Source organism: Mesocricetus auratus, unplaced genomic scaffold (assembly GCF_017639785.1).
Source record: "Mesocricetus auratus isolate SY011 unplaced genomic scaffold, BCM_Maur_2.0 Super-Scaffold_4256, whole genome shotgun sequence".
Lineage (NCBI taxonomy): Eukaryota > Metazoa > Chordata > Mammalia > Rodentia > Cricetidae > Mesocricetus > Mesocricetus auratus.
The window spans coordinates 30,789,237-30,805,327 of record NW_024429182.1 but is presented as its reverse complement, the minus strand read 5'-3'; the positions used below and the strand labels follow the sequence as shown (position 1 = coordinate 30,805,327).

Sequence of the window (16,091 nt, the reverse complement as noted above, 5' to 3'; positions counted from 1 at the left end):
GGGGAAGGTAACTCATTAGCAGTGTATGGTCTGCAACAGGCAATGACAAATATATAACTTAGGGTTAAGCACTGGCTTCAAAAACTCTTAGAAATTTAATAATGATTTTCAAGAAATTGCTTACGAGAGGATGGACACTATTTCTGTAAATTATCAGATTTCCTCAATCAACATTCACTGACTCAATTACCTTTTTCCTTCACAACAAACAGAAAGTTCTCTTTGTGCTTATATTTAAAAAAAGTTTGAATGCCTACCAGAATCCACGTGTTCTGTCTCCAGGTTGTCTAGAGGTTCTGCTGCATCTACAGACTTACTGATTTCTGCTGTAGGAGGCTCTCTCTCAGGGTTCCTTTCACATTCTTCAGTAGTCCATAGCTCTCTTGTGAACTGACTATGATCAGGTTGTCTTCGGAAATCATCATAGTCTTTCTTCAGGCGGCTCCTGAAATAACCAATGTAATGTGGAGCTTTTGGAAGCTAAATTAATTAGTATACTAAATTAAATCTTGGAAATATTTTCAATTGTCTTAAATTATGTTTTAAGTGTATCTAAAATGCCTATTAGTTTAGTCTTGCCAATTATTTCATTGCCCAAGAAGACAAAACTTATGATATATGCTTAAGAAATTAAAGGCTATGTCTTAAAATTTGTGAATAAACTGGGTGGTGGTGGTACAAGTCTTTAATCCCAGCACTTGGGAGGCAGAGGCAGGTGGATTTTGATGAGTTTGTGGCCACCCTGGTTTGCAAATCAAGTTCCAGAACGGCCAACGCTACACTGTGAAACCTGTCTCAGAAAAAAAAATGTTAATATAAATTGAATACACCATCTATTTGTCTTTCTGAGGGTTGTAGTTAGTTATAATTATTAAGGAAAGCAATAAATAACTAAAATTCTCTATCTGAATTGAAAAATAGAGAGTCCTGAGTTGATAGCCTAAGGCTCACTAAGCAGACTGGCCAGCAAGTCCCAGGAATCTGCATGTCATATACATGATTGACTTAAAAGAAAAAACAATTTTTTTTTCCAAGACAGGTTTCTCTAAGTAGCCCTGGTTGTCCTGGAACTCACTCTGTAGACCAGGCTGGTACCACATTCACAAAGATCGGCCTGCCTCTGCTTCCCAAGTGCTGCTACCTCACTTCTAAATGTTGGAATGTTCACTGTCCACATATTTTCTATTAAACTCATGGTTTTAAATATAATCAATGTTGATAACTCCTAAATTTGTATATCAAGTCTAGTAATGCTGCTGAATTACATAACTCACACAATGCCTATTCAACACCACCAATTAGGCGTCTAGAAAGTATATCAAACATGACATGTTTAAATCAAAACTATTCAATCCCTGGTATTCCTCAAACCTAATTCTCCTTCAGGCACTCCTGTCTCCATTACTGGAAATCTATGATGATAATTGTTTAGATTAAAAATTAATTTTTACTCATCAATTTTCTATTACATATTAGCTACTTCATTAACTGCTGGTATAAAATACTTGACAGAAGCATCTTACGGAAGGAAGGGGGATATTTATCTTAGTCTGAGGGTACATTATGGCTTAAGTGGGCTGTTTTCATTGCATGCTGTCAGGAAACAGACGAATGTTGCAGCTCAGCTCCCTTCTCTTTCTTGTTCAGTCCAGGGCCCTAGGCCACATTTTGCAAGCCTTCCTCCCTCCATTAAACTAATCTAGGAAATGCCACAGAGACACACCCCAGGTTTTTCTCCATTCTGTTTTTAAATCTCATCAAGCTGGAGATAGGATTAACTCACCACATACTCCATAATACACTCTTCAGGCAAATTTTACCAAGCCTACTTTGAAGTTGTGTCTAAAATCCAACCACTTCGTGTCATGTGCAATACTACAACCTACTCCCACTTTTTTAAGGTTAACTATTACAATATAACTAATTTATGTTCTTTCATCTTTACAGCTATTTCGACATGACAACTAGAGCAACCACTTTAAAATTTAAGGTCAGGTAGCCTCAGTGATGGTTCAAATGGATAATAGTGCCTGCTACCAAGACCCACACAGAGAAAGGAATCCCAACCCCCACCTGCCATACACACAAAACAATCTACCAATCAATCAACGTGAAAAAAAGTTAACAAAACAAAACATTAAGGTTAGAGAAATAGCTCAATAGTATTTACTTAGCCATGTACAAAGCTCTGAATTCAAATCTCAGCATTGCAAGCAAGCAAGCAAGCAACAGAAACACAGAAAATAGCAACCTGTCTCTGTAAAAACTTTTCAAAAGCTTTTCATCTTGGTCCATGTAAATTCTTAAAAGATTAAGTCCTAGCTGATCTGGCTACCCGACCTCTGACCTTTATGTCCTTCCTCAATCTTCATTGATCATTGTTCTTTGATTGTAACCGACTCTTAGTGCTTCCTCCAAATGCCAAATACACTTCTACACTTGGAGCGTGCCTTTCTATTCTGTTTCTCCTCTAGTATGTACCTCATTTCCTTTAGGAGTAGCCTCCACAGTCTCAAACAGGAATACACATCCCCTTCATCAGGATTCTGCCCACTAGCATTTACCACATTTGAGTCCGTACGCTTCTTCCATCAGAAAGTAAATCACAGAGAATAAGGTTTTGTATTTACTGAATTACAAACGAATGGAAAAACCCCAAATCATAAAATAAGGGTCTTAGAATAAGTTAAATAAATATATCATAAAGCTTGTTACCTGTTTCTCTGAAAAGCCTTCATTAACTTTGGTTCCCATGGCAACAATTCATTTAAAAGGCGTACCAGTGTACTATGCAATTCTTTTACAGCTTGCCTCCGATGGTACCATTTGCCCTAGAAACGTAAGTTTCAAAACATTAAATTTCTAAGACTTAACCTCAAATAAGTATCAACCAAGTTTTAGCACCTAATAAAAAAGTAACAAAATGCCAATATCATCAAAAATATTCCTTCCACAGAGTTAACAAAAGAAGGAAATATCTTCTAAGAAATCTGAGTATGTTTAGTGATCTCAGTTCTACAGAAGAAACCCAAATGTTTGTCATCTAAGTAGGAATACATATTAAAAACAGTCTAATTATGTCAGTTGTAAATATATTAATAAATCATTTACCAAATGCATTTAGTCTTGGATTTGGTGTCCAGGGCTGGGGGGGGGGAGACAAGGACGGGACACCCACTAACAAACCAATAAAATCATGTAAAGGTACAGATATTTAAATAAATTCACCAAATATGAAAACATAGCTCATGAAGTAAAGTTTTTTTTTGCAACGTCTAAGAGAGGGAAAACAAAAAAGACTCCTAACAAACTTCCTTAAGAATTATTACAATCATTTTAGCAGCTTCTAGCACAGAAAAGTAATTAAAACTGTTGTGGTGATATATATGCACACGTATGGGCATGAGGATGTAGAAACCAGAGGACATTAGGACACAAGTCCTCATGCTTCTATAGCAAGCATTTGTACCAATGAGCTACCTTCCCAAGCCCAGTCTATGGCTTTTTCAAACCTACATGACGACATTAAAATTATTTCTGGTGTCCCTCCCATTTGCTGGTATTACAGGTACTTTCTATCTGTCTGTCTATCATCCATCCATCCATCCATCCATCCATCCATCCATCCATCCATCCATAAATGAGGTGTTATAATTCTTTTAGTAGTTTCTATCACAGAGAAGCAACTAAAACAGGAGTTTACAAAAGGAGGAAACATCTTGTATCATATAATCAACATGTATTATTTCTAATAAAAGACAATTATATTATTAGATCACATTTAACACACATAAAATCAGACTTCATCCTATAAGCAGCTGTTGAGTCAGTCTGCCCATATTTAGACTAGAAAGGCCACTATCTATAGCAAAAGTATATTCTAGAGCTGTACAGAGTTGCCAATTTTTTATATACAGACCCATAAAACTTTTGCTGTTTTAAATGACAATTCTATAACCCAAAGTTTTTTTTTTTCTCTGTTGGTTCTTTTTTGGATTTTTTTGAAAAAGGCTTTCTCTGTGTAGCTTTGAAGACCAGGGTGGCCCCGAACTCACAGACATCTGCCTGCCTCTGCCTCCTGAGTGCTGGGATTAAAGGTATGGGCCACCACCACCCAGTAACAAAGTCTTAATGGCATGCTTTACCAAAAGAGTACTCGGAAGCCACAGCGTGTGTATTCATATAAAGCCAAAGAGCTGTATTTCTTCTAAGGTTTTTGATTCTTAAGGGGGAACTGTTTATTAGAAGAGTAAGATATGTAGGATTAAATGCTGTGGACACACCAAATATGAACCCTATGCTAATTCATGTCTTTAAAAAGATTATTTTTATGTGTATGAGCATTTTGTCTACATGTATGTAAGTGCACCACACGTATGTAATGCACACAAAGCCTGAAGAGGGAGCTGAATCTTCTGGAATCATGCACTTCCATGTGGGTGCTGGTAACTGAATCCAGTTTTCTGCAAGAGCAGCACATATTAACTGTGGCCATTTCTCCATCCTTAATTTGCATCTTAATAGGATGTCAGATCATGGTATTAAGGAAAATTTTTAAGAAAAACTACCTCTCTCCCAAGGCAGGGTTTCTCTGTATAGCCCTGGCTGTCCTGGAACTTTCTTTAGACAAGGCTGACTTTGAACTCAAAGATCCACCTGCCTCTGCCTCCTGAGCGCCACCACCACCCAGCTGAAGAAAATTTTTATTTCCTACCACACGGTGGTTCTCAAACATCCCAATGCCACAACCTATTAATAGAGTTAGTTCCCCAGCCACAAAATCATTTTCATTGCTATTTCATAACTTGTAGTGTAAAAGTTTGATATGCAGATGGTCTTAGGTGACCCCTGTGAAAGGGTTGTTTGACCCCCAAGGTATCATGACCCACAGACTGAGAGACACTGCTCTAACATTTTAAAGAGTATTGTTTCTTTTCAAATGTATTCTAAGAAAAGCACAAGTCAGACCAAAGTAAGCAGTGAGTTATATCTCAAAATGTAAAACTTTTCTCAAAAGCATTGGTGAGACAGTATGAAGTGCTTATTCTAAGCCACGAAACAAGACTATTAAGTGGAATAAGAAATAGTATTCATCAAGGGCAACCAGACTGGATCTCACCATGTAACCCTTTGACTTCTTATGACTATATAAAAGGAAGGGAACTCAAATGTTTAATCAGAGAACAGATTTATAACTTTCATATAACGGCCTTACCCATTAACCTGTTTTGAAATATCTATGGTATAAAAGGATAAACAAATATAATGACTGAAAGGAACTTTATACACTGCCATGGAAATCTATAGTCTTGAGGTGATTAAGAGGGCAGAGTCACTTCTTGTAGTGGTGTTTAAAGCAAGGCTTTTCACTCAACTACTTAGACAGGGAGGGAACTCCAAGCTTCCTGTATCATCTGGATAAAGCATGATGCTTACAATCCAGACAATGACATCTTGTGGCCCACACCACTGGTGCTAAGGACTGAATCCTGAGCCTTGCACTCTACCACCAAACTAACTCTTTAGTCCTAACACTGTTGCTTTCTACTGAGTAGTGATCTCATTTCACAGTGTACAGAGGAACTATTACGAAAAGCATAAATGTTATCCATTTTTAATAAGCCATTAGAGTTAATAACAATCTGCTTTACCTTTGGTCCAATATAAAAATTTACTTTGAATCAACAAATATTTATTGATGTTTAAACTAAGTAAGTAACCACAAGCCAGAAACAGCTTTTTTAACTGATCAATTTCATTGATTACAATACAGATATGAAAAACACAATTTTGATATTCCTTCCAAGATGGATTTATTAAAACTTAAAAGGGCATAATTTCCTAGAAGAAAGCTGTCTTAAAAATCACCTCAGGAAATACTTGTAAAATGGAACTGACTTCAGACTAAAATTCTAGATCTCATAAATGTTAATATCTACTCTTGTTCTTAAACACCATGCTGTCTCTCCTGGTCCCCACAAAGCCAATTCTTAAACAAATATAGATAGATTATATTGTACAACTACTTATTCCTAAGTAAGTACTAATAGATTACATTGTGCAGATACCCTTGCAACATTAAAAGTTACAATCTCTAAAGATTGTGTCAATTTAAAGTATAACAGTAATTAAAATAGTGACATATTTTAAAACTAAATTAAAACAAAGAAAAACAACAATTGGAATGGTGGCACAAGTCTGTATCCCAGCACTCTGGAGTTAGAGGCAAGAGGATTGCTGCAAGTTTGAGGAGAGTCTGGGCTACAGAGTGTATTTCCAAGGAAAATAAGAGTAAAACCAGTGCACTCCCTTACTAATATAAAATCTACTGATTTTTAAGAAAGGCAAAATCTTCATGTGTACTGATTACAGAACTAAAAATCAAACTGGCAGATAGATGGATCAACAGACAGAATTGGTATTTGGGACAACTAGTTATGTGCTACAGTGTGCTAAAGCATTAATAAAACTATTTAGTTTAATATTTAATATAAATTAGCATATACTCTGATTATTTTAAAACAAGTAAGTGAACACAAGGAAATTTTAGCCTTTTTCATCATCACAATTCTGAGCATTTTCAAGAATTAAAAAATTTTAAAATAAAAATTAAATGTATTATGTACATTTAGTATTATGGACATTTAAGGTTCTAAAAAGGATTCATTCATTTTATTTATGTGTGTTTGCTTGCTTGTATATATGTGCATCATGTATGTATTCCATACCCAAGAAGGTCAGAAGAGAGCATCAGATCCCATGGAACTAGTTACGGTGACTGTGAAGCATCATGTGGATTGATTTGAACCTGGTCCTGTGCAAGAGCTCTTAACCACTGAGCCATCTTTCCAGCCCAAAGAATAATATATTTTTTTTAAATTAACAGATTATAAACTTCAACATGAACAATGAATTTCAAGCATGCAACAGAAAAAACAACAGCCAAGTCTAAATTTGCAGCTTACCTTTTAATGCTTCTCATCCAATGTCCACAGCATCTGCAGATTGCCAGCTCCCTTTGCACTATATGCTCAACTACCAAACTATGGAGTTTTTAAATGACCCTCTAGGGAATATTTTTAAAAGAAGCTATCTATGGCCACAAGGTAAGTCCTTTGTTGTATTATGCAGTTTTCTAAGTTTTTGAGTATAATGCACCAATAACCTAAGGAATCACATGAGGAAAGAAACAAATGTACAAAACTATACAATACTGTAAAATGAAAAACTGCATCTCAACGAGTGTGAAATGAGCATGGGGGAACTTACCTCATAACTAAAGAACAACTCCATCCTGCTGTAGTAATCTGGGATGGGTTTGACAATGCCAGCTTAACACTGGCTAGGGTGCTGTAAAGAGGGAGTTGGCAATCTACTAATGCTGGGGACATTGGAAACCTAGGAGAAAAAAAGGAAAACAAATTCTAAATTGATCAAGTATCTCATCATATGGATATGTTTACATATTAATAAATGGCAAACTCACTTTTACAAACCATCCAATTTCATATGTAGATTTTCTTGTCATGTATATAATTATACAAGGTTACTAGGAACCACATAATAAGGAAGTCATATATAAAATGCACAAGAATTTCTTTTTAAATGCTACTTTTTAAAATGCTTCTGCTTACAAATGCTAGCGAATAGAAAGAAACATCCATTATAAAGCAAAGTACTTATATTATAAGCTTGATTCTTCCTATAAACAGAAATTTGATGTTGGAAAAGGACTGCCAATTTATTAATACGGTTGTATTATAATTTTCAAGAAAAATTAAAACAAACTGTTAAAGTATCAGTGATCCCTAATGATCAATAGTGGCTAATTTAAAACCAAATCCAATCTAAAGGTGGCTTGTAAAGAACGTAAACTCCTATGAAATGAAAATAGCACAGATAAAATTTAACCATTTTAGTCAGGTGTAGTGGTGTACTCTTTTAATTCCAGCACTGGGAAGGCAGATCTCTTGAGTTCCAAGACAACCAGGGCTACACAGAGAAATTTTGTCTTAACAACAAACAAAAAAAACCAACCCCCCAAAACAAACTACTTTAATTAACGGTCTGACAATTTTCGTAGTCTAAGTAATATTAAGTGAAAAATTAATTCTACAGTCATAATTTCTTACCTAGAGAAACTACCTCTACATTTCCATGGCCCTGCACATTCAGTTGAGAAGATAAAAAAAATCACCTTAATCTCACAGTCACATTGCCTTTTTAAAAGTGCCAGTTTTGATAATATAGTGAAATGACTGTATATTACTATGAAAAAGTTAAAGTCTTAACAATGCCACAGTAAAATTTTCTCTTGATACTTTCACCAATTTTCATTTAAGATGAAGTCTCACATTGAACATTTCATTATCCTTCTAAATCGGCATTAAAATCAAGTACAAAGGCATGTAATTACCACTGCGATAGCATCCCTGCTTTGTACAGAGAAATACAGAGATCACACTCTGAGTGAGGCAGCTCACTCTTCACTGAGAAAAAAAAAAAGCCTCTTTGAATAAACTATGGTAAAGCACAACTTGAGTAAACATGATAAAAAAAACAGGCTCACATGAAAAGTTTTTTAAAGAGTGGCAAAAATCTTTCATTTTTTACTACCTAGAATACAGTATGCCTAACAAATTTCAAATAAAGTAAAACTGAGTAAATTTATTGAAAACGTTCATACTCTAACTTTCAGGAAAACTAAAAAAAATCTTAGAATGTTTTGAGAAGACTAAAAATTCCTGTAACCTAAATTATGATAAGAAAAATTAAAAGGTTTTGTCAAACTACATCTCAACCAGAGTTGCACTTTAGACAAAGCTGAGGCAGTCATGAAGTACGGTGTTAAAGAACCCAAAAGAAGCCGGGCGGTGGTGGCGCACGCCTTTAATCCCAGCACTCGGGAGGCAGAGGCAGGCTGATCTCTGTGAGTTCAAGGCCGGGCTGGACCGATAGCCTCCGAAACAATACAGAGAAACCCTGTCTCGTAAAAAACCAAAAAGAAAAAAAAGAACCCAAAAGAAAACACATAGATTTTAAGAAACTATAATCTTCCACTGTAACAAAAAGTTCAATGGCAAAACCTGAGGTTTATAAAAAAAGCCTTCTAACTATAAAGTTCTCTACAGTATAAAGTCTGTTAAATTAGGAAAAAAAAACCTTTTAAATGTAATGTTCACTGGATAAGATGATGATTACAGGGATGCATGGGATGCCTGGTTTTGCTTGTTGCTGGGGAGGAAATAGAATCTGGACAGACCACAGAGAGAAAACTCTGAAACAGCTAAGCACTAATTATATGAATCGTTACTAAATCAACATCCTGTGTACAATCTAAACTTTAGTAGTGACACTTATGGGGAATGAAAATTTACATCTTCTTTGTTATGCATTGTTACTGAAATAATGAAAATCATTATTAAATAAAAACATGTTTTGATTCTAAATACTATTTTAGTCTTGACATTAATCCTCAGGGGATAAATATTATCCTTAATTTATCACAAGATAAGGAATAAGTCAAGACAGCGATCTCTATTGTGAAGTTCATACATTTTACTAGTATGAAAGTCTTCTTGCAATAGTCTTCACTGTAAGCCCAATTCTAGTAAGTACAGTTTTTTAATTACAGTATTCCACTAGGGTAGATAAATGAACACAATTAAGAAGTGATAACTGGCAGACAGCCCAGCAATGAAAAAAAAAAAAAAAGACCAGAAATAAACATGACCAGAACAAAATAATCCTTCAAAATATATGGATGAATCTTTAATAACAACAAGTGATAGCAACATATTTTTACAATAATAAGACAACTGGTATTCACAACAGTGATCCTGAAGTCAATCAAAAAGGGTGAAATTGTGCACTGACGGTAAGATGCAAAAAAAGTTCTGCATTAAATGGTTAAGGTAAGGATTTTGATATTATTATTATTATTGGTTTTTCTTTTTTTCTTTTTTTGTTTTTTGTTTTGGTTTTTTTACGAGACAGGGTTTCTCTGTATTGTTTTGGAGGCTATCGGTCCAGCCCGGCCTCGAACTCACAGAGATCCGCCTGCCTCTGCCTCCTGAGTGCTGGGATTAAAGGCGTGCGCCACCACCGCCCGGCTATTATTGGTTTTTCAAGACAGAATTTCTCTGTGTAGCTTTGGAGCCTATCCTGGAACTAGCTCTTGTAGCCAGGCTGGTCTCAAACTCACAGAGATCCGCCTTCCTCTGCCTCTGCTGGGATTAAAGGCATGCACCACCACCAGCCGGCTGGATTTTGGTATTATTTATGCTTACTAATGTTTAAGAGTTCTAGTTTATGTAAAAACTCTGTTAAGGAGAGCGTATTACTCTTAAATGATACCAAACAAATACAAGCTGGCATTAAATTGAAACACTCAATTTGTTATTTTCTGCAATTTGCAGAGATCACATTCACCATCAGATTTTGTAAAGGAAAAAGGTGTGTTGGGGAAGAGAGAGAATTCTAAAATGAAAACTTTCCTATTCCTTTTATGCTCTGCAGTCATTTTCGCTGGCTGAGACAATTGTCTAGGGAATACTCCTTTATGCAGTTTCAGTCAAGGGGAAATAGTTTATACCCTATGTTGTTACTTCAGTAAAATTATCCCTAGTACAGTTCCAAGAACTTGCAAATACCAAAGGATGTCGTTTGGAGACACAAAAGGTAATCCATCAAACTCTCTATTTCATCTGTAGCTTCTAATAAACATATCCTCAAAGACTATACTGTTAAGTACCTTTAGTTTGTTTCCTTTACTTTTTCTTCTATTTGATCCTATGAGTTTACTGAAGTCCACTTCACTAACAAAGTGAGGAGGATGGCTTTGCAGAAAATCCTGAACACTTGCAAAAGTTTTCCTCTTGTAATATGTGCTGTGAGTACTTAAATCAACTATGCTTAAAACTATACAGTAGGAACAAAACTTTTTTATATAAAAGTAAAACTTGATTTTAAAAACCTATAGTCTGATAACAGTTCTTTTAGGAATTATCTTGGTAAGAATAAAGAGTATTTGGGGTCTGGTGTATGTTTTATACTACACATAATTAAAAGTTTGTCACTATGCAACAGGCTTCCATTAAAGATATGTAATGAAGAATAAGCAATATCCAAAAAACTACCAGTTAGAAGACAATCAGCATACTGAGTAATATCTAAGACTATACTTTTTATAAACCAGGCAGAGGAAATTAATCTTGCTCCCAATATCATCTTTTTGTGTTAAAAATGAAAATTAGACCACATGGGAGAAATGAAGGAAACAATGCTTCTATCTTTAGTTGTAAAACTTCGTGTAATTAGGACAACAAGATTTTTAAAAGCTTTGGAGAAAAGCAGGAATAAATTTTAGTGCTGACAATAATAGATAGAACTTTTTGATAAACACCTACCGATTTTTTTCTACTGTTTTCCAGATCTTTGAGTTCATTCTCGATTTTTGTGATTAATTCCCTGAGTTCATCAAGATTAGTGCAAATAAGCTAAAATAAAACACAAAAACACAGCTTGATAACACATAATAAAACACCAAAAATGTGGTAACAGAAATTGTTTAACATACAATGAAGTTAAGACTACTTCTCTGCAATAATAAAAGTAAGGAAGCTCCAGTTACTATCTGAGATATTTACTTGTTATGATGTATGAACCTCAGGCTTCACATAAAATAAACTAAAATTACAACACTGGTAGTCTCATCCTACAACTTAAAGTTGGCATTATCATCCTATTATTTTTTTTTTAGTATTATTAACTTTCATCCCAGAATGACAAAGATCTGGAAACTCACTAGATTTTACAGGTTACTTAAACACCTGTAAGAAACCCTTGCACCAGGCAGTCTGAGCAGGTAAATTGTAGCCCTGTGAGAGTGACCATTATCCCTTTGCTTTGGTTTGCTAACTCTATAATTCAACAAACTGAGTTATTGCTGCTGGCAGTGGTACTAAAGGACAAGAACTATGTGTGATATATTTAAAGATAGGAACAGGAACAAAATTAAGTACAAATCTTTTCATGAGTTTAATAGTTTTTGCTGTTGCTGTTTTTTTTTCTTTTTTCTTTTTGAAAAAGGGTCTTACTATGTATCCCTGGCTGGCCTCATGTATGACATTCCTGCTCAGCCACCAGATGCTATTCAGACATGTGCCAACCTGCCCAAAAGAGCTTAATGGGTTTTTAATAAAACTATCTTTGCAAAGAATATCTATTTTCTTCTGGAATTCTGTGGTTCATTTATTTTACTTGGTTAACTCTGGCAAATGACCAAAATGACGAATTCTTAGTTATTAACTGACCTAGCTTGGCTTAACTACCGTTTTATAAACTGAAGCATCAGAAATACTAAGAAAAGTGTTTGTTACTCCATTTGGTTCCTGTAAAATTATATTGAATTTTTCCAATGAGTTTACTATATTTAACCCTTTTCCTAAAATAATTTAAGCAATTTAAGAACATCTAAAGTAAAAGAAAATTAAGAAACAAAATTGCATCTACATAGGCAAAACAGACCAAAGAATATCTTGATGTTTATACCATGTAACTTAAAATATGCTATATATTTATAAATTATCACCAACCTTTATCATAACTGTGCTCATTACATTCATTAATGTAAAGTTACTGGTTTCTTAAAACATACATTTTTTAAATCAGCAAATCAAACAAAAGTAACAAGCAAAAGTGGGTCACACAACAAGATACATGCTAGTTGTTATTGAGTGATTTCAACAGGAGATAGGAAATGTTTTAAATTTTGCTAACACTATCAGAAATTCCTAAATACATTTATCTACAAAAGTGGCAATATCGTTCAACCTAAGTAATTAAGAAAAATTATCACAGATACTATACCATAATTAGTATTAATAATTACCTTCTGGAAATATCTACAAAACTTCAAATGCACTGATAAAGCAGGGGAAGTACATACTTAAGTAATCCAAATTTAACAATTTCAGGACTGGGGGTGTGCTCAGTGGTAGAGTACTTGCAAAATACAAATATAAAAGCAATTTCAGAGTAAAAAACTATATAGTACTGTAGTGGGAGAGTGTAAATGATAATTATTGGAGACCACACATTTCAATTTGGTCAATTTAGTTATGAAAGAAATGATAGTCAAGCAGTAGACTGGCCAACTAGATAAGCAGTTCTACAGCGAGGTAACATCTTCAGCTCCTATTGAATCTATGAATCTTTAGGGCAACATCAGCTTTCCAGTAAGTTTTAATGAGTACTCCCTGCAGTCTGTAGTTATTACTGCTATGACAGATTTGTCCCTTTTCACTGAATTTGGTGTATTGGCTAATATGACAGCACAGATTTTCACTTATCTATGTGGCAAGGCTCAAAGAAATTTTCCTTATATTTTAGGGATATCACTTAAGACGGTAAGAGGGAAGCTTTATGTGAAACATGTAGACATTTAGAGGAACAATGAAGGCATATACTCAATAAATTAAACATATCCTAAAATCTTTAAAGCTCTTTTAATTATCAGTTAGTCATGACATTAACAAATAATTATATTTCATTTGCTGGAACATAGCTGAGGCCAAAGTGTTAAAGCTCTATGAAGTAACACTTCTAAGTGGCTTACCTAGTTAGTAAGCTGTGTTAAATCGACTCTTCTCAAATTTCAGTGTGCATAAGAATTGCAGGGGAACCTTGGCAGTTTTGGATTTAGTATGTCTCACACCTGACGAGTTTATAGGTATAGTCAGTGGATCATGCTTTTTAGTCATGTACTTTATGACTATGAATCGCAAACCAACACAGCTGCTAAGACATTAAAATGTTCTGCTATGTAGTTAATGAACATGAAAATTCAAAATAACTAACTTCTGAATTTGGGGGGGTAGGGTTTTTTTTTAGGATAATGATGTTAAAATAAATCTCCTAATCTAAGTTACAAGTGTAATATTTTTAAGTTGAGGTTCAGAATATTTTTAATAATATTTATCTTGAAGGTATATTAAAATAATATCTACATAATAATTTACAACCTTTGCTACTATTGTAGAGTTAGAATCTCACAAAATCTCACTACACAGTAAAGACATCCTCAAACTTACGTAGCCTAGGTTAGTCTCAGCCTTCCAAGTGCTGGGGTCACAGATATGAGGTATCACAACCAGGCCTGATTTATACTCTTAATATGTAAATATATTCTTTATATTTCTATATACCTAACATATGCAATATGCTAAATCATGCTAAGCTATTACAAAATTCTGGAGTAGAAATGTAGTTTAATTTATGCCAACTTTATATCACATACAATTCAATTCCTACTTTTTAAAAAAAGGAAAGGCTTCAATTTCAGGTGATGATTCTATGAAAGCTAGAATCAACACAGTAAAAATTCACTTTAGTAAGAACAAAGAAAAGCATCTCAATTAGCCCCTTTCTTGTTAATATTAGATTGAAAGTGCTTCCAAGACACAGGGTCTCCTGGGTGAAAGATGGCTGAGCAGCTGGGATTACCACACGCTCTGAGAGTCTTCCCTGCAGGGAGACCGCAAGTGACACACTCACGTTAAAGTAAGCTTTTTACTTGACTAAATCAAGTGACACACTCACGTTAAAGTAAGCTTTTTACTTGACTAAATCAAGGCTGAGCCACCATCAATCAACTTACAGATGAAATGGATTAAAATTCTGTAACCTGACTCAAGGCTTAGAGTAGGCTAAACAGGTGCATCTTCAGTTGAAACACAACAGATATAAAAAGACCTAAGATGATGCACTGGGGGAGGAAACAAGAGAACTTTAAACTCTATCTACTACATCACACCCTACAAGGGGTCTTTCTAAACAAAATAGAAAAAATTTAAGACTAGCAAAAGTGAACATATAGTTTTAGGATACAAAACTATTCATACCATTATTTTCATTGGCTGGCAGTATTGAAAGGCCTTCTATTCAACTAAAACATTAGGAATGAAAGTATATTAGGGTGAGGAAGTACTATTATAGATAAAAGAATTTCATGGTCATATCTCAGAAAAATTACATAATAAAAATTTCCTTACTTTGTCAATTCAAGCACCAAAACCATGCCATTCTGGCAGAGGATCACTAGGTTTGAAAGATATTCCAAATAAAGTATCATACAAAATAAAAAAAAAGCAGGTTATTTTAAAAAGGAAAGGGAAAAACCACGTTAAAAGTAAAAACAAGTATGTTCAAACAAATGGCTTATTTCCACTACCATTCTAATATAAAGATCCTTTGATTTGTTTTAAAATGTATAAGTAAAACACTAAATATATGATCCAAATTAAAACTCCATATGGTATTTAAACACAAATTATATTAATAGTTGTTAGAACTATGCTGACAAGAAAATCTTATTTCTTATGATCACCACGCCACAACAGCAAGGACAATAAATTACAGAAAATACTCATCTGACATGAAAACAATTCTGGCAAACAAGTTAAAAAGTATTTTAAAATATCATGTAATTAAAAATGTTTTTCCAATGCCTTAAAGAAAATTGAATGGCTTTAAAGAGGTAAAGTTGAAAATATATATTTTTAAAGGTAGCAATTAAAATATGATTTAATCAATGGTTCCTTATAGGAAAGTTAAAAATTCTGATTTCAATCTTAGTCCCAATTTGTTATATGAAGATGATACTTATTTTCTTATTCTTTAATGGCTAGGTGGAGAAATATACTTTTTTTTCAGGGATATTAGTTAAAAGTTTATGTTTGTAAACAATACTGTGTAGGTCTTAGCAATATGGATTGTGGGTTTCCTTTGAAAATTAAGCTGTAGAATGAATAATACTTTTAGAAGAGATGCCAAGTACACAGTCATTAAAAAGTATTGGGTATGTGTGTGTTGGAGATTACCAATGAAAAAGCAGAAACATGGTAACTAAGGCCACTTAAAATTATTCTTGTATCTTTACATTTTATCTGCTCTTACTTATGTATGTCTGTTTAAGTGAATACCAAGTGTGTGACTGCCTGTGGAGGCCAGGAGATGGCACAAGATCCCTTGCAGCAGGAATTACACGCACTTGTGAGCCATATGACATGGGTGCTGGGAACAGAACCTGT

At 34.3% G+C, this 16,091-nt stretch overlaps 1 protein-coding gene across 5 annotated transcripts in view; it reads right to left on the bottom strand.

Moving 5' to 3' along the window:
* Kiaa2026 (KIAA2026 ortholog) overlaps positions 1-16,091 on the bottom strand; it is an 81,438-nt gene that overhangs the window by 5,916 nt on the left and 59,431 nt on the right. For 3 of the 5 annotated variants that reach the window (XM_005063705.4, XM_040745726.1, XM_013114863.3), the window contains 3 exons: positions 11,409-11,498; positions 2,716-2,831; positions 258-445 (listed from right to left, as the gene is read on the bottom strand). In XM_005063705.4, coding sequence (XP_005063762.1) covers positions 258-445; positions 2,716-2,831; positions 11,409-11,498 — 394 coding nt within the window. The remainder of the gene's footprint in view (positions 1-257; positions 446-2,715; positions 2,832-11,408; positions 11,499-16,091) is intronic. The other 2 variants (XM_013114852.3, XM_013114855.3) reach the window with 2 other exon arrangements.